We start from the raw sequence: 23,083 nt of genomic DNA, 5'->3' as shown, positions 1-23,083 counted from the left end.
TTGCTATTTTAGCTGTATCTCTCAATATCCTCAGCTATAACTGCATTCCTAACCACCAAAACAAATTCTACTTTTTCTTTTTTCCACAAAGTTCCTTTGTCATCCACTGAGGTCAGATCAAAATAATTAATTCAACTCAAACAGCAGTTTTCATATCTCACTAACTTTTAGTAATTATTTTAGGATCTGTTTCCAGACACTTGATTCTTATTAGCAGAAAATCATATGACTCCATTAGATGACACTGACTAATCCTCTGAAGCGATTGCTCCTCTCCAATTTGGAAAGAAACCAACACCTCAGGCCTCCTCGCAGAGATAATACACAATACACTGCAACCCACAGTAATTAAAATCTGTGAGCAAGTCTCTGATTCCCACAACCTCTTCTTACTGCTGTGAAAGATAGGGAAAAAAATTAACAAGGGTCTTCTACTGACATGAGCTCCACCCACCCATGTGCTTTTGTGAATGGGGCAGGATATAAAGAAACAGCCTAGTACCCACACCCAACATGAGCAAAGCATAGAAGGGTGGATGGGGCATTGCTGGTGCAGCACTGGGTTCAATCACCTTCGTTATTTTCAACTGTGTTTTCTTAGGGTTGTTATTTCACAAGCATTTACTGACCATCTACCATATAAATCATCAAGCCAAGCACTAAAAAGGACGTAAATGTGTACAGTACTCAGTCCCTACCCTACAAAGTTTAAATGGATTAGAAGCCATGAAAGTAATAGCTACAGTGTATTAAATATCCATGGTAAATTAGGCAGGTTATATATGGTAACCCTTCACTCTACCCAAACCCTGCAAGAGAGGTATCATTGCCCTTATTTTACATGGTACAGATCTAGTACCTTATCCACTTGTCCCCACGCAAATCAGTGCTTCACGGAAAGCTCTCAGCTCCAGACCTCTGCAGCCCACTCCACCTTTTCAGTTAAAGGAGGCAGTTTGGGTTTATTTGTTTGTTTGTTCTATTCTTTGCAACCCAAAGGGCTCTCATACACAGGATAATATTCATCCTCCAAAAATAATAACAACATTTTCTTACAGAGGTGGGGCTTACATTTTTCTTCATTTTGTTAGACATCAAGGAGACGCTTAGTTGATTTCTTAACATAACAGTCTGAAATTTCATTAAATGAACCTTTGTTGGATGAATGAATTAGCTGAACAAATGGGTGACTAATGAATAAATGACTGAATGTGAGGTACTCTCTCTGGCTCAGATGTATGACTGACAATGAGAAGAAGAGAAAAAACAATAACTGATCACCACTCAGGTCTCTGAGCTTAGCTTTTTCATAGCTGGCTGATCTCAGCCTGCTATCTCTATATTCTACAGTAAGTCACACTAACCTACCGCCCTGCTTGACGGTATCTGAAAATCATGCATAACTGAGTTCCGCCGCCTGGCATCCAGACAGTGAGGAACAGAAGAGTCACACATCTGACACTTGCCCCTGTGTGTACACTTCCCTCTCACGTTTCCATCCATCAGGAAGTCGTGTCCACCAGAGAATGAGCGATTAGAGAGTAGAGTGTGTGTTTCGTTTTGTTTTCCTTGTACTGATCAAAAGGGCAATAGATCTTGTTCAACTGCCAATGATAGATGTTGAAGACATTAATGCTATGAGTTAGGGACCTTTTTCTCCAAGGAAACCAAGGATTGCGGAGAGATGACACCCCGCCTGTGGAGAAGGCTGTGGTGGGGGAAAGAGGAGGTACTTTAAAGCTGTTATGGAGACAAGCTGAAGGTTCCTCATCTCATGACTGGCACCTACTCCCCTGAGAGGGAGTCAGCTCTCACATTTAGAGTGGGGAATTACTATAGAGGGAGAAAACGGTGATTTACTTCCAGACGCTGCCAACTTCCATACTGTTCTCTTGCTGTGTCATAGTCATGCTCCTATACAATGACAGGAAGAACAATTTCTAATCTTCCTGTTCACAAAATAATTCTATTGGTCTCCTCTTTATTCTTTATTTTTCCTATGACTCAGCTGGTCAGAACTGATTCAGTTCCAGCAGCTTTCTATCATTCAGCAAGATGTCCATGGGATTAAAACATTTTACAAGTTAACAGGAGGTGAAGACATTTATTTCAGCACCAAGGAGAGAGCCCTGCTATTTTCAAACGGTTTTATGTGTTCAAAACTGCCTATTATTCATGAGGCTAGAAAGAAATTTTGAAATGTGACTTGATAGAAAACTGCTAAGAACTTATTTCATTCGTGAGGAAAATTCTAATCATTTCTATTAAATAAGAACTTGCCAGGGTTTCGTACACGTTCATGATGTCAACAACAGGCTATTCTTTCAGCTCAAATGCAATGGAATTAGCGAATCTTTGCCTGTCTTTAACGTCAAAACCACAGTTGCTAAGTAGATCTAGCCTGGAGGAAAGCTCAGTCAAGTCACAGAAGGGTGGCACTGACAGTGATTAAAAGCTCCATGAGAACAAGTCCACAAGCCTTTCTCACTGCTGTATCCTCAGAGCTCGGCACATGGTAAGAGCTCAGCGAATATTTATGAGTCAAGTGAGAACCAACGAACTAACGAATGACATTGAGTAAGAATGAACGAACACGTGCGTCCTTCGTAATGAAAAGTCATTTTTGCGACTGGTCTGAGACCCTCACATGCCACATTGCTTGCTCACTGGAAACTTGAACACGTCGTTCCTTGGCCTGTATCAATGGAGGCTCTGGATCGCACAAAACTCATGTCCCAGATCATGTCTTTTATCTTCACGAAGCGGTCAGTGTAAAGGGTTCTCCTTACAGACCCGGAAACGGCCCTCAGGTTTCAGCCCATGGAATCCTCCATTCCCAGGGCAGCATGGATTCGCCCACCTGTGGCTCCTCCACTGCTCAGGGCGACCAGTCCGCCTGGTGCTGCCCTGTTAGCAGGTGGACAGGACACGGGACCAGGCCGCTAACTCTCATCCTCTTCCATGAGGTCCCCACGTGGACCAGAACTACTGGTCCCTATTGCCAAGCAGCCCAGGCAAGCCCTTCCTTCTGCGCCACGAGTTTTCTTAGAAAACATCAGGCCTTGCTCTGCTGAGGGATCCTCCACAGGGCTGCGACATCTGAGCCCGGCCGCGCTGGGAGACAAGGAGGCAGGGCTGCTTGGAGCTGCCACCGCAGATGACATGGGGTCACCCTGGGAGGCCAGAATCTACCAATGACAGGGCCAAAGGCGAAAGAGGAAAGAACAAGTAAAAACAGTGTTTAGACAGCTGTTTCCACCAGTCAGCGTGTTGTGAAGAGTCTTCAGGCCCCTGAAATCCCTTTCCCTTTTCTGTGACTATCTGTGCAGGGAAACGTGTGAGAGAAGTCCAGGCTCCCGGCTCCCAGGTGGGCAGGGCCGGGCTCTTAGCTCCACAGAGGCGGCTTCTGGGCTAAGCCTCCACTCGACTTGGACTGTACTACCAGGCCCCCAGAACGGGGGGAGCTGCCAGGGAAGGGCTGATTTCCATTTCAAACCGCATTCTGGTCCTCTGTACTCCAGCACCACTGGCCAATCAATATTTAATGCTCGGAGATTCTGACTCTGCGGGAGTCATGTCAGGGGACCCTGGGAGCCAATCTGCTTGAGCTTCGGAGCGATAATTATTCATGGGCTCCTGCCTCTTGCTCTTTCTCTCGCACAGTCCCACTCTGCAGACTCAGTGCCTTATTCAGTCTTCTCGCGCTGTCTGCGCTGCTGTAGCTGGACCCTTCGCGCCTCACCACCTCTCAGCGCCTGCACCTCCCCGCAATGGCTAAAACAGCAATGGGTAAGGCGGCGCCCCGCTCTCCCTCGGCTTCGCCTGGAGCCCATCCCCACCTCCTCGTAGGGCTGGCAAGGCGTTCGGAGATATTTCATAGAGAAAAAGACGCTGATGGTAACAGGGATCAGGAAAAACGGTGCAGCTTTAGGGATCTGGGGGGCGCAGAGAAGGGGAATGCTTGGAAATGTAAAGCTAAGAATTTCTTTTTAAAAGTAGAAGCAGGTAAGTTGCCTTCCCGAGGGTAGGGAATTTATGATGTTTCCGTATTTAAAATTAAGGTTCAATCGTAGAGGGAGGGGGCTACCTTTGCCGTTTGCCTTAAATGGGGTTAAGGGAAATTTTGGAAAGTGCTTTGTAATTTTTTTTCTTCTCCAGTTTAAAAAAGAAAAGAAAAGAAAATGGAGAAGTGGGGTAAGAGAAATGGGGAGAAATGCAAAGTCAAAGCGGTCCCATCTAGGCTTGAAAGATGGGTGGAGACCAGGGGCGGGTGGAGAACAGGGCAGATTTTACGGTATTGTCTCGCCGGAGAAACCGCTAGTCCTGGGGCGCGGTGCGGAGAGGTTAAGGGCGGGGGTGGGGGCTACGCTCCTTTGTTTTAAGGGAAGGGAGGGGAAGGCGAGAGGAAGTCGGGGAGGGCACGGAGGGCTCGGGTGGGCAGCTGCAAGGGCGGGGACCAGCGCCTGGGAGGAAGGGATGGAGGGACAGCAGTTGCGCTGGCGCCGGGGTGGGGTTTCTTTGTGTGAGGACGCATGGTCCTGGGGGAGGCACCTGCCACGCTGGGTGTACAATGCAGGCAGCCCCACCCTGTGCAGCGCCGCGCCGGCGCCCCACCCCCAGCGGACTGCAGCCTCTTCAGGCTGAAAGGGGGCCGGGTGGGGAGCACCTGCAAGACCCCCAGGAGCCCAGCCAGAAGGGAGGGGGGAACCCAGCGCTACGCCCGCACTTAGCACTTAGGATCCACTCACAGCCTTGGTTTCAGAGTGCGACCTGACGATTGCCGCACCCCAGTCCCCCTCATTGTTCTGTTTTACTGGAGTGAGGGGGACGGAAAAGTGAGCTAGCTTTTTTCTTTTCAAAACTATATTGCATAGGGTGATTAGACATAAGCACAGATAAAGGCTTGTTTGAACTCATTTGATCGGTTTGAGGAAAAGCTTCTGGAACCTAGATATGTGTGTATATAACAATACAGACCCAAAAGAGGTCAAGGTCTTTAATTGAGCCACGTGAAATAGCCATTTTGTAGGTCAGACAGGGCCAAATATCGGCAATTTTTATAGGCTAAGCCTAGAGCACAGATCTCGGCAGACAGTGGAAACAGAGCCTGAACTAGATTCCGCATCCAGGGCCTCCGTCTCCAACCTGCCTTGTGCCACAAGTGCCCCCTGTTCCGGCGCTTGGTGGCCCAAGGCTGGACAGGCAGGGAGGGGCCCGAGGTCCGGTAGTGGCTGGAAGCAGCCCTCTCCCAGACCCAGTGAGGGTGAGGAGAAGGGAGAGAGCCTCGGTTTGCTCTGGACAGCTCCACCCTTGCCCCACCCTCCGTGCACTCGGAGCTGGGAAGATCTTGGGTTCCGAGACTTGGTGAGGAAAGGGGGTTGACTGCAGTCCTAGAGCCCCTTTTCCAGCCCTGCAGTCCGGAACCTCCCGGCCCCCCTCGATGTGCGAAGCCACCCTGTGTGACTCTACATCCCAGCCAGCTAAGTGGGTGGCTCTGCATAAAGGCTGGCAGGAGCCCCGCCTGGCCACACAAAGGCGCAGCCCCACCCCAGCCGGCTGCGAGACCACAGAGGTGACCTGTGCCCGGGAGTTCGGGGAGGGTTTTTTTTTTTTCTCCTCACGCTCCCAACAGCCCGTGGAGCTCGAACCTACATTCCCGCAGCCCAACCCACGGCCCACCCTCAGTTCTCAGGATGGAGACCCTTTGGGCAATCTCCCCAGGAGGCACCCTCGCTCTTCTAGCGGGATGTAGCCCAGCCCCACCCTTCCCAACCGGGTCCCGACCACGAAACGCTGGTTGGCTGGGGGCGCACGTGGCGAGCGGGCTATGGAGCGCCGCCAACCCTGCAGAGCCCACGCCGCGCCCTGCGCCCTGCTCCGGGTCCTGCGCCCTGCGCTCCCCGCCGGGGAGCTGGGCGCCCGCCCCCGCGGGTGCAGCCCAGGAGACAGGTTTCTGCGCAGTGTCCTAAGCTGCCCGCCGCTTCCCACAATTCACGGTTCACCCGCAATTCCAGAAATGTTCTGAGAATGGGGGATGGGGGAGATCTGGCTCTGCGCTCTGCTCCCGCACCGAGAGGTTTCTGCTGCAGCCGCGCAGCTACAAACTCACCACCATTGTCATGATCACTGTTACTGGTATTTCAAATCACTATCATCATTACTAGTCCATGGACTCAGTGACCTTATTTGTTCAAAAGGCTTGAATGATTGCGTCTGGTTAAGGATTAACCCTCGTTTCACTCCTCTTTCTCCCCCCCTCCCTCCCCCACCCACAAGTATTCTGTCTCCGTTGCTCATTTTACGTGATAAAGCAAATACATTTTCGGTTTTGTCCAGATTATGCATGTTCACAGGGGTTGGATATATGTGCAGGTGCCTGATGGGGCAGGGCTTGTGTGCTCAAGATTGCTGGAAAATTCTCCGCAGGGAATATGTGGGTCCAATGGGTGAAAATGTACACATATACTTGAGATACGATCTTCTGCGTGTATTTCGTACGGTTATATCCATAAATACATAAAAATAGGTTATTTACAGTATTTTAACTTTTTTCCCCCGAAACCTCTGCTTCCAACTGCTGATTCGTGATATGGTCTCAATTCTACACAGAAACACAGCTCGTTAAATGGTAGCCACCCAAAATCCCACCCCAACTACGACAAATGCAAGGGTCCTTTCTGCCATAAATAAGCTGCATTTGCAAATCATGAAAAGAAGCACAACCTCAGCAATAGGAAAGTAATGGATTTTGAAATCATTCCAGTTGCAGAGCATAATCAATTAATGACCAGGGCGGGTACTTTTTCCTGATTCACTGAACAATTACTGCATTCAGCATGGTTGCACTAGGTGCATAGAGTATCTCCCATTACCTTCACTAAGGAAGTGGGCACCTTCTAAATGGATAAACAAAAGTGAGAAGATCAGGATTTGGTCAGGATTTCAGGAGAAAACTGACACAGCTGTAGCTTACCAATTAATCACATATGTATGTATTTTTTTCATGCCAAGTGAGTAAGCTGAACCTGCGATAAGCATTATGTGACCCAGTGTAGCCCCGAGCAGATGGCTAGTGTGATGGTATAAATTAATACACTGGTGGTTCTTGATTATGCGTGTTAAAATAAGTAAGACTGGATGGGTTGTAATACTGAAATCTATAATTTTGTTTAGTCAAAATTCACCACGGTTGTGTGATGTGATTTACAGATATGCAGTGCGTTATTCTCGTCTAAAGGGGACATTTTTATTGTTAGAACAACTGCTTCATCCCTTAGTAACATTTTCAGCAGGGTTTTATCTGTTGCATTAAAAACAATTTCAGTTAATCTGGAGGGTTTTTTTAATTACTAATGGATAGGCTGGGAATAAGCATTTGCTCATTTGGCGCAATATGTCTCCCATCAAATAGCTTGTCCTCGGTGATGAAAACGCTGCAAGAGGCTACATTTCACTCGGATTCAAGAAATGCCCATAAATTCGGGTCACACAATAAAATAGTTTTCCTCCCTAGGAGGAAAATAGTTCCTGAAGTCTGTGCACATCTAGAAGTTGCCATCAATAAGAGTTTTAAGTTAAATCTGTATTATTAAAAATTAAATGGAAGATGAATCGATTCCATATTTAATGGACGGAATTAATTATTTCTCATTGATGAATCCAAACCATATTTTTAAAAATTCCTGATTCATCAATCACCATTGCTTCTCACTCCAACGGCACAGGATTACTCCATCCCAGCAGCTCCGTGCCTACACGAGGCAGGACGCAGCTGCCTCCGCGCAGGTGGCTACCTGCTTTGGGCGTGGCCACCCAGCCCCACCCCCAACCCCAAGCTGCTGATACCTAACTGCAGCTCGCACCAATTTCCTCTTTGGTCTTGGGAAGACACGTTATTCTATGGTCACGGATCTGTGACCTTATAAGAAAAATGCAAGAAATCTGCCAGACAAGGGGAAAATAACAAATGAGCTGATGACCCAGATGTTTCCAGAAGGGAGGCTGGTTCCCTCCCTTTCCTGGTTATCTCCGTCGGAAACCTTGGAGTCTGTGTTAACTTTTTCCCCCACTAGAGGGCAATCAAATTTTCTAAAGAGGTAGATGATTAATTTAAACCCAGCTTCAAATACTACTCTAGTTTTTAGTGAATTTTTTTAAAAATCTGCTTATTCAGTTGCTTATTTGTTAAGTCAATGCCATGCTTTACGCTAGTGGACAAAAAGGGTTGTGCATCTAGTTAACTATATATTCTTTCAATTTTACTTTCTAGTTTCATTACGTTGTTATTGTAATATCATTTATGGGGTTGTTTTTTCTTTTTTAGTTTTTTAGTGGATGAATAGTAGAAAATAGTCTGTAGTAATAGCACAATTACTTAGGAACAGAATATTTGAATGATTAAATAAAGGACTAAATGAAACAGGAACATTGCTTACTTATTCGTTTACAACATGTTTGATGTTGGACACACCTAAATGTCAGTGTCCACGCTCAGGGAGCTTGTGGGCTAGTAGGTAAGACAGGTAGATACACGTGATACTGAGTGAGGGGTACCAGAAACAGGATTAACTAATTTTTAGGATCATCGAAAGTGGACTCTTTTCATGTTTGGATTGGTAGGGAATTCTTTTCCTCTTATATTTCATGTAACCATGATGCATCTGTAAAGTATGTAATCGTTTCATATAACTGTGTTCCACAGACTTTAACGTGCGTATGAATTACCTGTGATTTTCATTAAAATGTAAATTCTCATAGATAGGGCGAGTTGTGGCCAGACATTCTGCGCTCCTAACAGCCTCCCAGATGGTGCTGATTCCAAACACCAAACCTGTCAGTTTTAGAAATATAAAACTGTGATATACATATTCCTCCCATGACGAGCTCTGGTATTATGTGCTAACATTTTCAAGTCCATGGCAAACCTTACAAAATAGTTCCCTTCCACTAGCATACACTTATGGATTTTATTCCTTTGGAGTTATGTGTTTTGTGCCATCACTCTTTCTCAGTTGGATTTTTAAAAACAGATTCCTATTGCAGGACATAGGACACAGCAAAAGACCTTTAAGAGAAATGCTGAAAATGAGAATTTGGCTGAGTTTGTGTGCAGGCATACATGTGTGTCCAAGAGAACAGGAATGTGGCTTGTGGCACAATTGAGGATTGATAAATCGTATTGCCAGCTTACTGTGATTTACAAAACAATGCGCAGAACAAAGTGTCAGACTTAGAACTTTTTAGTTGTGGGATACTATGCAAGTCTGTAATCTCAGTTACCACACAGCTAATTCACTGCAAATACTCCACATACTGAAGAAATTAAAACAGAGGACTGAACAGCACTAAAGTTGCCTTTTAATATATCCCAGACTCATTACTTACCAAATTTTTGTGAGGGAATTTCCTCCTAGATACCACATGAAGAGATTAATAATAATTTATTCAGTACAATTATATACCTGAAAATAGATTACGTGTGTGAGTTTTCTGCTTACTTAAGCCAGTAAAGGAATTCCATTTTTTGATACTTTCTAAGAAGTCAACTCAAAAGGAAAAAGTGGGTCTTGGAGGGATGTCTGCCAGGATATCTCATGTTAGTCCTCCCATGCTGTGGGCGGGTGACCGTGCACACATTACCACATTTCTGTAAATGCTGTCCTGCAAAAATGATGCTACATATGAAATACCTCCAAGTAGAAATACACCATTGCCCAAATCGAGCACTGAAATCATACCATTTCCCCGAAAATAAGACCTAGCCAGACCATCAGCTCTAATGCGTCTTTTGGAGCAAAAATTCATATAAGACCCGGTATTATATATTATACCTGGTCTTATATTAAAATAAAACCGGGTCTTATATGAATTTCTGCTCCAGAAGACGCATTAGAGCTGATGGTCTGGCTAGGTCGTCTTTTCGGGAACCACGGTGGTCCCAGGTAATACTGGCCACGGAGTTGGGAGGATGTGCTGTTATTCAACATGAAGCTGGATTACGCCTCAGTCTCCATTCCTCGGCTGTTGCTGTCAACTTCATTTCAGGGCCTCTCAAAAGCTAGGAAACTTTTAACTGTGTAACTCCTGGTACCTTTTTTAAAAAGACGACGACATGCTAAGACAGCATTACAAAAGTAACGTGTGTTTTAGACGTTTAATGCTAGCAGTCTGTTGTGGTTCTATGTGTACCTGGTTTGGAGATAACAAAAATCCAATCGTGAGGACCTTGGAGACTGAGCCAAAAAAATTTCTTGACTGGTCGTTTAATCAACAATCTTCCTGTGACACTGCTTTATTTCAAGAATACTTTTTCTGGCGTAGGTGAAAATTTCAGATGTCTGTACAAAGGAATGTTCATTGACTGACTTAACCCTTACATAACATGCTAGGCACTAAGCACTTAACACACACGTATTAGCTATGTTAATCATCCAATAAGCTTAAAACGTAGGTACTGTTACAAATGAGGAAACTGGCACAGAGGTCAAATGACTTGCCCAAGGTCACACAGTCAGATCCAGACTTTGAGCCCAGGCCATCGGGCTCCAGAATCTGCATCTTTAATCAGTTCCAGATACTCTTATATCTGTCCGTTACAGGTGTAGGTGTTCCCACAGTGGAGGTCAAACGTGTGATGCAGCCATTTTGTTTAACAGACCTGAGATGGTCTTATCCTTTCTGAGCACAGAGTCACCTTGCAGAGGAAATACCTTCAAATTGCTGACTAGTTTTAATAGCTAACCTGGGACTTATTAAAAGAATTCTCATGACTTAGGCTTTGGGGAAAGAGGGCTACAAGACCTTGGGGGCTATAATGTATGGAGCACATGGCTCTCCAAAGGCTCAGCTGAAAGAGTAGCAGGGGCTTCCAATGTGGACAAACTATGACGACCAGTTCCAGGAAAAACAAACAAAACAAAAAAAACCATATACACACACACACACACACACACAACCTGGGGTGCCAAAAAAAATGTATACACATTTTAAGAGATGTTAACACTTGGTCCAAGTTGCTCACACAGTAGTGTGCCATAATCAGAAGTGTCTGGACGCTGATGGTAACCACTTTGAGCACCTCTTGTAATTACAGAAGTCAAATGTGACTTGTATTCATCTTTTGTTATCAGTATATATTAATACAGTTTTTTCCTTTCTTAAAATGTGTATACATTTTTTGGCACCGTGTGGGTGCGCGGGCGCGTGCGCGTGTGTGTGTGTGTGTGTGGGTGTGTGTGTGTAGACTTACTCTAATTAGTTTCATCACGGTTAACATATTTCAGAATGGATCCTTAACTCCTTCCAAAGACCCCAGATATTTAATTTTAATATTTTGTTTCATGAAATAAATCTAGAACTAAAAGAAATACACGGCTCAGGCATCCGCATTTCATATAATCGTTAACTACTCCTTCAAGACTTCATCTTACGGCCTCAAAAGCAGGCAGGCAGGAGAGATCTGTGGGAAGGCTCTGACTCCCTTGTGAAACATTTTTAATTATCTTTTAATAAAGGAATCATGGCCTGTCATTTGTCAAAGAGACATTCGCAGTAGTAAAACCTGTGTTTATAGAACCCATTTTTATTAGCCATGATTAAAGATAACGTTTTGTGTACAGTCATTCTCACAAAACAGTTTTATGTGAATGTAAAGGTTAATTAATGCACTTCAGCCATCACTCTCCTAGTCATCTGGAAATCAGCTCTCTAGGAATTGTACTTAAGAAGCCACACATTGGACCCTGAAACCATAACAAAAATTTTAAGATTGTTCTCATTTATAATTTTGCTGATTGCCAGATTAAAATATTTAATTCTGTGAAAAATCACAAGATCCCCAAAATTTGTTTTTGTGGTCAGAATAATTACAGTTCTATCATAGTCTGAAAAACATATATATATTTTCTGGAACTGACTTTTTTTAACCAAAATCATTGTAAGAGCAATACTTGTAAGAGTGCTTATTTAATCTTCTGGAACAACTGCACTTTTAGATGTCAGAGTTTGTGCACTATTCATTAGTACAAGTACTTAATATAACAACAGATTATTAGTAATTGCATCTGTCAATCTTAGTGGTATGCCTTTATAGCAGCATTAAAAGAAATAGATGAAATTCATCTAAACCTAGTCCCACAAATACTTGTACAAGAGAGCACTTAAAAGTTTAAATTTTAATCAGCCTTCTACGCCCTCTTTTGGAAGATTTTTTTCCCTATGAACTGCAGCTATAAAGTGTAATTTCCATTCAGCAAAACTGCTCATAGTAAACCTAACGACTAATCGTTCGACTTGGGCTTCCTAGTGGACAGAAACCTATAATAACTCCCATGATAAAACTCAACTTATACTGGCTGTTGCCAAACTGAGACCAGAGAATCTCAGGACTCGGGGGGGGGGGGGGGGGGGGTGGGGGCGGCGCACCAACCATCTCGGGCAGTGGAACAGAGGCTGGAGTTACTGCAGCCTCTTGGAACCATGCTTCAGAATATAATTGTCTTTACTATTGCGTAGTGCTTTTTTTATTCCCAACACTAATATCTGTTCTTGTTATTTAAGTCTTATAGCTGTGTCTGAGAAGTGCCATTTGTCTCATTATCATTATTCAAACACACAAAACATTGCCAGGGGCAAGTCTAGTCTTTTGATGCACAGATTACATGATCCAAGACTCCTATCACTTTAAAAATCATCTTTTCATTTTACTTCCCACCTAATTTTTCTTTTATAATTAAAAAAAGAACAGACAAACATTCAGCAGGAAAACACCCAAAAGAAAAATTAGCATGATCTATACCGGACCTTGCAGTCCTTAGAAAACATTCACCTGTGCCATCCTTTTGAGTCTTCATAGAATCCCTGGGAGATGGGCATATACGTGTTACTCCGTTTAAAAATGAAACAGTGTGAAAGTGATTTGCATCTGTTAAGCGCTATAAATACAAAGGGTTGCATTTTTAATTGTCGTTGGAGTGACTGAGTATTTTACTCATGAAAACACCACGGCACATGCATTTACTTAGAATGAGTAACATACGGAGCAAGGAGCACAGTCAGAAACTGAGTTATTTGCTTTTTGAAAAATATTTTCTAAACAATAAAAACTGAAATAAAATTTGAATAAAATTGCTCAGACAACAAACAGCATTTGATACTTTAAAGGGCTTGTGCTTAGGTCCAACTTAAGGTTCTTCTTTCAAATTCTTTGCATGAAATGAACATTGGCTGAGAAGCAGCAACTAACTCACCCAACGTTTTGTTATAGGTAGTCCCCACCAACGTTTCCCCAACCTAACCTTTAAGGGAAGGTGGTGTGTGGCGGCCCAGGATGACAGCCACCAGGCTGAGAGAATTGCTGGGCAAAGGAGGGTCCTCAGCAGAGAGACACAGGAAATGTGAGCAGGTAGACAAGCCAGAGGTAAAACTCAGTACAGAATTTTCTTCTGGTTCCATGGGTGCCCTGGCCAGTACCTCCTTGACATTCTCTGCCCTCTGAGCCGGCCGCCGAGCAGCTGTACTAGGCCTACCGTAGGCAAAGCAAGCCAGGACCACATGGTCAAGTGTGCTGCAACCTTGGGATAAAGCTGCCTCCAAATTCACAAACAAAAAGGAAAGCCTCTGTGTAATACGAAAGAACAACTTGTTGTGGAGGTCAAAGAAGGCAAAATCCTATGAAACTTAAAAGCAGTACTACAAATTCCTCAAAAAATGCTCAGGTCGGGAAACGTTAGTTACGGGTAAGAGAGAGCTACCCTGCTTCCCTGTTTACCGCCTGATAATCCCTGAGCAAATGATCATTTCTATACCACAATTTTCTCAGTTATGAAAAGGGAGAAAATACCACCTAAATCGCAGTTGCTAAGAGGATGAAGTAATCAACTGAATGTTAAGCACTTCGTAATCAAAAATATGAATCCCCTTTCCAGACACCTTAGATGAATGATGAAAATACTAAATAAAATATCAATTTAAAGCAAACATCTAAATCATTTTTATTAAGATATAACTGACATATGTTAGTGTCAGCCATGCAACATCCTGATTTGATATTTGTATCTGATGTAATAAATTCTTATATTTTGTGAATTGCTACATATTAACAATAAATCTTCTAGAAATGACTTGATATTAGGAAATGATCGCTTCTCAGTGATTCTTTGTGGTAGAAGAACTGATAATAATTTACACACAACTGCCGATACAGTGTATCTGCAAGACAAATTCTGGGTAATGCAAGAATTAAAGGTACATTTCTCTTGCATTTATTTCCCATCTTTTGTTTCTCTGTCATATTCCATATCTCACTCTACTTAAAATACATATATAACTTCAATAAAACTAACCTTTCTTGCCTACCCAGTAAGGCTCATCAACAAGGCATGTCACATTCAGTAGAAATAAAAGAGATTCCAGAAGCATTTGAAAGTAGAAGTCTAAGATGATGTCTCTCGAAGAGCAGGAAAAGGGGGAATTGTATCACATATGTACCCCCACACACACACACACACACACACACACAGAGCCTCTCGGTCTATTAATACAATCTCATTAAACCATCAGCTTCATCCAAAGCCCACACCACGTGGCTTTTACACAGCCTGTCTCCCATCTCCTTCCTCCCTGCCTGACACTCCCCTGCTCACCTCCTTCCATTTTCAACACCCTTCCTTCGGCTAGATTTTGTCTTTCATGGTATAACTCCAGGTGCTCAGTTTAGCCTTCCTCCCCTCCACCCATTAGAGGATAAGCACCAGGAAAGTACTGGAGTCCGACAGTCCAAACAGAATGTTCCTTGGGTGATTAGTATATAGTGGGAAAGGGTGTGGGCACTTAGAATCTAGTATTATTGCCCCCGTCGTTCATGAAAGTGACACCTTTTCAATCAATAGTGTCCCAGGTACCAATCCAAAACATCTATAAGATGCTAGCAGAATCTAATTATTGGAATAAGAAAGATATCCTGAGAAATCAAATAAGCATTCTTCATTCATCTGGCACCTGACTTTACAAAGACTTAAGGGAGGAGACCTGACTACCAGTATAAAAGAGTATTTTAACTCTGCTTTGTCTCCAAAATATCAATTCATATACATGTCTGCTACATAAACTAGAAATTATACTTATGACCTAACTGCAGACACGTTAATAGAAGTATGTGCTTACATTTATAAGTCGAGTCCTTTTTCAAATTAGACGCTGCTGGTAACAACCTACATATAAAAATACTCTGGAACTTTTCACATTTATCGGCTATAAAATACAGATGATAAAATATACTCCTACTTTCTCAAACGTGGAATAATGACAAGAGGAGCTTTATCTGAAAGCATTAATACGGTTTAAATCTTCATGAGGTCACAATGTATTGCACTGCGTAGAATTCAGCTTTAAAGAAAATGTATACATGTCCTCAGTTTAAAAAAAATAACAAGGTTCAGAAAAGCCTAGCCAACACACAAAGGCAGAGAGAAAAGAAATGCATCTCTTCTACAACCAAAAACCTGGTTAAAAAAAAAAAAAAAAGTTTAGTAGTAGAGCAAATAAAAGAAAATGAAATTCAGTCTTTAGGATAAATATTTTTTTCTCAGTTCAGGACTAACACGGAAGAAATATTGAATTAAGCAGCTTTGAACGAACTGGGTTCTGTTTGTTGAAATTTTTCTTAAAAGGAAATTTAAAAAACAGTGCAGTTGCAGTCTGTATTGGTTGTGCATTGCGGCGAGCTATATTACAATCTACGAAAGAGATGAAAAGCAGGAAAACGTAATGGGAGAGAACACTGGGCTTTCTGCCCTACTTGCTTGGCTGAAAAGAAAAAAAGCCCCAACTAACCGGGAGGGAGGATGTTGCTCTCTACAGTAACAAATAGCAAAACTTGCCAGTGATGTAAACATACCTATATTGATGAACTTAAAGTAACTCTTTTTGAGAAACAGTGCTCACCAGTCTAAGTCAACCAGGTTTCATAAAAGTAGAATAATGCAATAACCAAAACAAACTAAAAATCCTTTCTATTTCCTTGAAGTATGAAATTAACATTCTCCTGATCTCTCAGATATTATTTGTATCTTATAGGTTCAGTGTTTTGTGAAACCAATAGAGAACAGTTAAGTTACTTTTTTAAATCTTTCTGAGGTTTCTGTGGTATGTAATTACTTACTTCAAGTAAATCAAAACACTGTTTTCAATCTCTTTATCTTCTCTGTTTGCTTTATTACAAGACAAGAGGCAAAATGATACTTTGGCATGGAAAAAATAAAACTACCTGTGTCATAGCATGAGCATGCAAAACTTTCATGCTACCAAACATTACTATTTCTTAGAGCTTTGATTTCCAAATATCCAGAAGAAACAGAAAGTATGTGAAAGAAAGGAAATTCAGAAAACTTATCCTGGACTAAATTGTCTTTGATATTTTAATCCTGTTTGTAACAGTGATGACAGAAAATTGACTGGGATTCAGAGGCTTCAGACACATGACTCACGCGCTCTATCTACTGCTTTGCGTTCCTTGCAGAAAATTACACTAATTAAAAGATTCTAGGATCTGATCGGATGAATCCGATTTCAGAAAATGAGTCTTTACATAGCAAAGCTTGAGGAAGTAGCACTCGTGTTCCAAAACCAAAAAAGCAATTGTCACGGCATATCGAGTTAACCTGAAGGATCTCTTTCGCTCCATTCAGCTGCCTCGACAGTGGATGCTGAGGAAAATCGCAGTGGAAGCTTTACCATGAGATGACACTCATGTCAAAGTCTCCGTTACTCTCACAGGCTCCCAGGGGTACTCAGAAATAATAGCATTGCAATCACTTGGTTTTCTTTAATATCGAGTGGTTCTAAACCTTGACAATATGCATATATTTTATTCTTTAAAATAGGTACCTGTCCATTCTATTCTCCCTGACCTAAAGTGGCTGTACTTCCCCTTGACTGGCCAAGTCCCCAGATTTGTTTTCACTCAAGGAAAAAAATTACCTGACTGTTCAGTTTTTGTTCACCACACCAGTTACATAAGCATTTACCGCACAGTTTTTGAATGGATGGCTAAAATAGAACTCTCATGAATGTGATCTGAAAACCCAACTTTCAGAGCACTGTTGAATAAATGTTACACACTGCATTTTACAAAGTTTCATCGAATGAGACTCTAGAATTTGCCTTAGATTTTTGGAAACAAGCAAAATGCTGGCTCCTACACAAGGCTTTTGTGGCCTTTGTATGACATAGTTATCATCTATTCATTATTTACATATCATTTATTTCCTAAGAAAGCATTTGGGCAACTGCTGTAAGTCTCATTTGAGAGACCTACTCAGATCAGGATTCTATTCAACAGAATGGAATGGAGCCTTAATAAGTATTATTGGGCATAAACACCAAATGAAAATACTTTTTATTCCTTTTATTCATTTGATGCTAGAAACTATTATAAGTCATATGGATTTTGAAAGACACTCTCAGAACTAATATGGAGCTCTTCAAATGTATAGAAACTTTATGCCATTCCAAGGAAATAGAAGTTTATATATATATAAACTCTTCAAGAAATATGCTTTGAACTTTTAGTAAATTTTCAGATTGGCAGAGGAATTAGGATATAACTGATAAGTCAGAACTTATCACACAAATTGTTTTAGAGTTCCCTCTTAACCCCAATGTTTTTTTCTCAATACTCTGTATAGCTTAGCATATTCCATTATCTGAAGACAGGCAACCCCATCTCACGATGAAACACAGCATTCCCTTTGAATTCACTGCCTGTATCCTCAATGTCTAAACCACCGGTCGATTCAAGGGAAAAGTCAACAGGCCCATTAACTGAGCTAAAGTCATCTGAATCTTGTATTACAGTTCTTTACTTTGCACTTGTAACAAATGTCTTGCATTTTCCTTCCTGAAGGCTCCTGCTTTCACTGAGAACATAATAGGTAATTCACCATATATATGGTCTTACACCGCCTATCCCGTACAAAGACATTAGTCAGTCAGACTTAACTGTAAAATTCATGTGAAGTAGAAGCTGGAGGTTATTTTCTGCAGAAAGGCCACACCTTACAATGAAGTGAACAAGGAAACCAACATCCTATCACTGATGACCAACACACTTCTGATTCAAGAAATTGACCTCACAAATGCAATAATTAGGCTGCAGAGGAAGTATGCGTTTTGCTAAATTAAGAATGGATGCAAAGTGTTTTCCTATTCTTCAGCCAAAAAATTAAAAAGTAATACGGAGAGATTTAAATCACTTGGGTCCCACATTCAGCCATTTTGGAGACACAACTCAGAGAATGCCATGGCAGCCTCAAACGGCCGTTACACCCAGCTCAGGAGACAGCAGGGACAGGAGGGAAGAGTCATTCTTGCTTGAAAACTGCACTCAGCAGGGGCACAGACTCTGCTTTTTCACCCTAGCTTTGTCTCATTTAAATCCCAAGTTAGCTTTCATCTTAGGCTCACTACTACCTGCCAGTACTGGGGACTTAAGAAGAAATGCTCACTCAGTAACCAGAATTAGGCTTGGTGATGAAACCCTGAAACCTACACAGAATAAAGTGCTTCCATGACCCCTGCAAAATGCAGTGCAGTTTGGTGTCTGTGGAAGACTATTAAGAATTTCTTTCATCGGGGGAAAGAAAAAAGGACAAAACCCTGCATGACGTAGTGGAATTCTCATTAGGCGCAGCAGGAGCTTTAACTGGCATCAAGAGTAAGCTGAGGGACAGGTTGGTACAATTTACTGTTCTTATTACAATTTTCATCACAAGAACTGACTGATTTCATTCAATTTCTTTTCCTTGTCACAACTGCTTTGCCAAGAATCAGTCTCATTGAAATTTAGGAGACTCCTGAGCTTCTGTAAAATCCAGTGATGTGTTGTCCAGCTCTGACCTTCTTAAAGGTCCCTCTATTTGACGTGATATCTATTCCTGCAGAAAAAGTATGCTGCTTCATCTGATCGAATACTAATCTTTCAAAACCTGTCTGGTCATTATAGCTTAGGAGACCATAATTCTTGGTAGGGAGAGGTAAGGAGAATGAATGCAAACTGAATCTATATTTATACTAAACTAATCAGCATGACATCATCATAGCAGAAATATCTAGAACATTACCTCATACCAGTGGTCTGCTGGGATGTTAAAACATCTTTAAAAATCTGAGATTTTGCATCCAATGTTGAATCCTCAATTACATATTCACCAACCAACGTTTTTGTAACGCCCAAATTTAAGCCAATATAGTATGCAAGGGCTTTAAATAAAATCATTTGAGTTGATTTCATCTTTCAAGAAGAAAAATCACAGTGATGGAGCTCCCAAAAATACTTCAAAACAGGATGACACATTTGACTTTTAGAAAATAATGCAACCTTAGACTCTAGGACCCCTAAGCATCAAACTACCAAACATGCCACACACACACACACACCCATAACACAGTATGCTCAAAATCAAGTTAAAATGAGCATCAGGAGCTTAATTTATGACATGTAAAAAGAAGGCTAAGAGGTCGCTGATTCCCATCTATGTAAAGACTCAGATAATGGGAGGAAAAGAGAGTGGAGGATACAATTAGGAGATAAAATGTGGTGGTAAAACGTGGGTTCGCTGTTTAATAATCGGGGTGTAAGTCTCAGGTCTTTAGAACCAATCAGCAGAGTAGCCTGTTTCTCCCACTGTGCTGTTTTTTAAGTCCTGGCACCGGCAATGAAGACTGCCAACCAGGTCCATGGCTATCACCCGCAGTCTGCCAGGTCCTAAAGACACCTCTACCTGGAAATGACAGACCTTTTTTACTTAAGAGGTGCCTTTAGTCATGTTTATATAAATTAGTATGCTTCAAATCAAGAAAAGTTTTCAATGAAATCGCTCAGAAACCAATGCAGATCTAATTGCTGTAAAGCCAAGCGTAAGGCATCAAAATCCTGCATTCTACATAGCATCTGATTTTATCCTGTACTTTCTGCCTAGACGTTCAAAAGAAGAAAATTAGGTTGAATGCAAATTGAGTATTGAAGCCAAGAAAACCTCCCTGCTAGACTAATATGACCACAGGGAAAACATAACAAAGGAAAGGAGAAAAGGGAACGTGCTAACAGACTCAGGGCGCTCTTTGGCGGAGCCACCCAGAACCCAAGTCCACGGTCAGCTGCCCAGTCCTCTGAGTGGCCGTGTCCTTATGGTCATACATGGATGAGTAGTCCATACAGAGATGATGAAATGTTTCCTCCCAGAATAGCATACTCATGACATTTTTAGAGCATTCCTTACTGTCTTTCACATGTTAACAGGAAGTCTAATACATATTACCACTTTACACACAGCATTAGCCAAAACTGAGTCAAAGTATTCCCCAGAATGCATAAACGGAAGGTATTTTAGGATACTACTGATTCCAAATCAGGTAACAACAAAATGGTAAGTGTGAGAACTTATTTGGTCATTCTCACACAAGCCAAATGAAGTAGAAAATTGAAAACTTTTAAACCGCTTATTTTTATTTGGCCTTTAGAAAATGATGGGTTATACTCTCATGCACAACATACATTATTTTGTCAAAGCACAGTATGTATAAATTTAAGGCATACTTGAAAGTTTGAGCAAAGGGCCTAGAGTTTATGATACATATATATGCGTGTCTGTTTCATATTTTACCAAGTAAACAAAATCTCTCTGCTGTTTTCATCTAGCCCAAGATCTAATCTGATTATTAAATGTCTAGTACAGATTATATTGTTCTCCGTAAGCACTCTTTGTTCCTCAAAAAAAAAAAAGGAAAAATTCAGGTAATTGCCTGCCAAAATACATCGTTCTTAAAATATCCAAATAATGGATACAAAAGTTTCCTTTTCCTAAAATACCTAGATAATTATCTATTTATCTCATTAGCTGCAATATAAATGTGTAAGTATCTATTTACTCATATAATAAGAACATATATACTCAGAATTCCTTCTGAGAAACTCCTGAGTGTTCTAGCCATTTGCACCAAGTAAAAGCCATAAGTAAAAAAAAATAAAAAGTTTCTTTCTATAAACCTCTATATTTACCCAAAGCCACGTAGTCAATAACTAAAGTGCACATTCATTAGCAACAAATGCCAAAGAAAAATGGGAAAAGTCTTGGACTCTATTTTAAAAATCAGTAATAATATACATTATTTTCTCGTTTGAAATAATGTGTAGACAGTGAAGGTGTGACTAACACATCTGAGCAAATTGTTGGAGGTGGTCAACTGCATTAAGAGGCACGAAGAGTCAGGCGGACCTATGTTCAAACTTAACTGCACACTTTATGACCCATCGCATGTTGGGCAAGTTACACTTATGTGAGTCTTGATTTTATCTGTAAATCTGGATTAATTATAGTACCTTGTTGAGGTTATTAAATGAGATAATGCGTGCAAGAAGCTGAGTACCATGCCTGAGACATCGTGCTCAACAAACAGCAGCTGTTACCATTATTCATAGTTCACTGTAGGTAGCCATTGGAAGAGGGGAAAAGCTATTAGTGTTCATACACCATTAGGCTAAGTGGATATTGCTATAGAATCATTATACATCATGTGGGTTGAATTTCAAATGAATACACTGGAGAAACACGCTTACTTGCAGATATTCATAGTTTAATAGCAAATGCAACCAACTATGAAAAAGATTATGTGGAATTACCTGTCACCTCCCACATCCTTACAAACATGCATGCGACTCTGCGTGATGTTGGGGTATTGTGAAAAGATTAATATATGCTGATTTCAAAAAAAAAAAATAAAGAAAATGATTGTCAACTCAATGCATGAAATGTCAGTAGTGAAATATTATTAGCATGTTTTTAATAGCCTTTTGCATTTGCTTGGGTTTTGTTTTTTTTACTGTTAATAAAAAAGTTTATCCAAATTACATATATTTCAGTACCTCAACCCATACCCTGTTTTCTGCAAGGCCAAGTCATCCTATTGGACTCAGTTTTAGCCATACTTTCTCTGGAAAGCTTCCCTTGACCACCCATCCACAAGGATCTCTCTCCCTTCGCTCTGCCCTGGGCCCCACATTCAGTTATTAATTCCTAGTAATGCTTCTTTCATAAAGTCTCTTGCATTTCGCTTTCTTTTTCCTTTGCACAACCATTTTCAAAAGCCATACCACATTACCAGCTAAACTTGACTCAGCTGTCTCTTAAGTGTGTCTCCTAGTTACAGGCCTTCCTGCATAAATTGGCCAAATAAATCTAAGAACAGGCTTTTATCAAGTAACCCCGCCCCCCTTTCAGAATGTTCAGTGGCTCCGTATTGCTGGGATGACTGTAATGGCCAAACTTCTTTTTTTTTTTTTTTTTTTTTTTTTTTTTTTTATTAATTAGTTTCAGGTGCACAAGACAAAGCAAAACTTAGACATTTATCATTTATATCCCTCACACTGTGTGAACCCCCCTCCCCCCATCCACTATCCCTCTGTACGTTCCCAAAACCTCTCACCTTCCCCTTATCCCCACCCCCCCAACTTCTGACAGCGCAAGGGAATGTTATTAATGTGCTTAACCCAGAACCGTGTGGACAAACGAAGACTTACAGCTAACCAGCCCACTGCCATCTTTGACCTCAAACTCACAGAAATAGTCCTAAGGGTTGACTCAAAACTAAACTCTCTTCTTTTTAAGTTTACATGTTTAAAATTCATGATACTCTGACATTCTTGAATGAAATATATCCATGTTTGTTTTCATATAAATATAATATTGTAAGTCACAACCCTTGTACATGAGCAAAATTTCCAAACATCTTACCGAAAATCGTGGAGCAGAATGGACCCACAGGAAGACACACTCCAGGACACAACTCCGGAAAACCCCACGGGAGGATGGTGTGCATCAGGGCCGTCCCCTGGAGCACAGACAATGCCATTCATAAAGACCAGGAAGTAAATAACAAGCCCTGGAGTGACTGATTTTAAGTGAACTCAGACCCAGAGAAGTCTTCCGTGTGGTCTCTTTAGAACCCATTTCCAGGTCTTTGCTTTCCTCAACACTGCTCAGTCTTTACGACCCAGGTCCACTTGCTCCGGTTGCCATATAAAGTACAA

At 41.6% G+C, this 23,083-nt stretch overlaps 1 protein-coding gene across 2 annotated transcripts in view; it reads left to right on the top strand.

Annotated features, from left to right (window-relative positions):
* Window positions 1–3,471: 3,471 nt before the first annotated feature.
* STMN2 (stathmin 2) overlaps window positions 3,472–23,083 on the top strand; it is a 44,690-nt gene continuing 25,078 nt past the window's right edge. Inside the window, exon 1 of one of the 2 annotated variants that reach the window (XM_019725595.3) lies at window positions 3,472–3,789. In XM_019725595.3, coding sequence (XP_019581154.1) covers window positions 3,771–3,789 — 19 coding nt within the window. In that variant the 5' untranslated portion in view covers window positions 3,472–3,770. Of the gene's footprint in view, window positions 3,790–3,881; window positions 4,006–23,083 lie in introns of those variants that run through there. The other variant, XM_074318586.2, reaches the window with a different exon arrangement.

Source organism: Rhinolophus sinicus, chromosome 7, assembly GCF_057876585.1.
Source record: "Rhinolophus sinicus isolate RSI-liver-muscle chromosome 7, RSI-T2T, whole genome shotgun sequence".
Lineage (NCBI taxonomy): Eukaryota > Metazoa > Chordata > Mammalia > Chiroptera > Rhinolophidae > Rhinolophus > Rhinolophus sinicus.
Note: the sequence above shows the minus strand (reverse complement) of the source record. Positions and strands in the feature narration are given on the sequence as shown.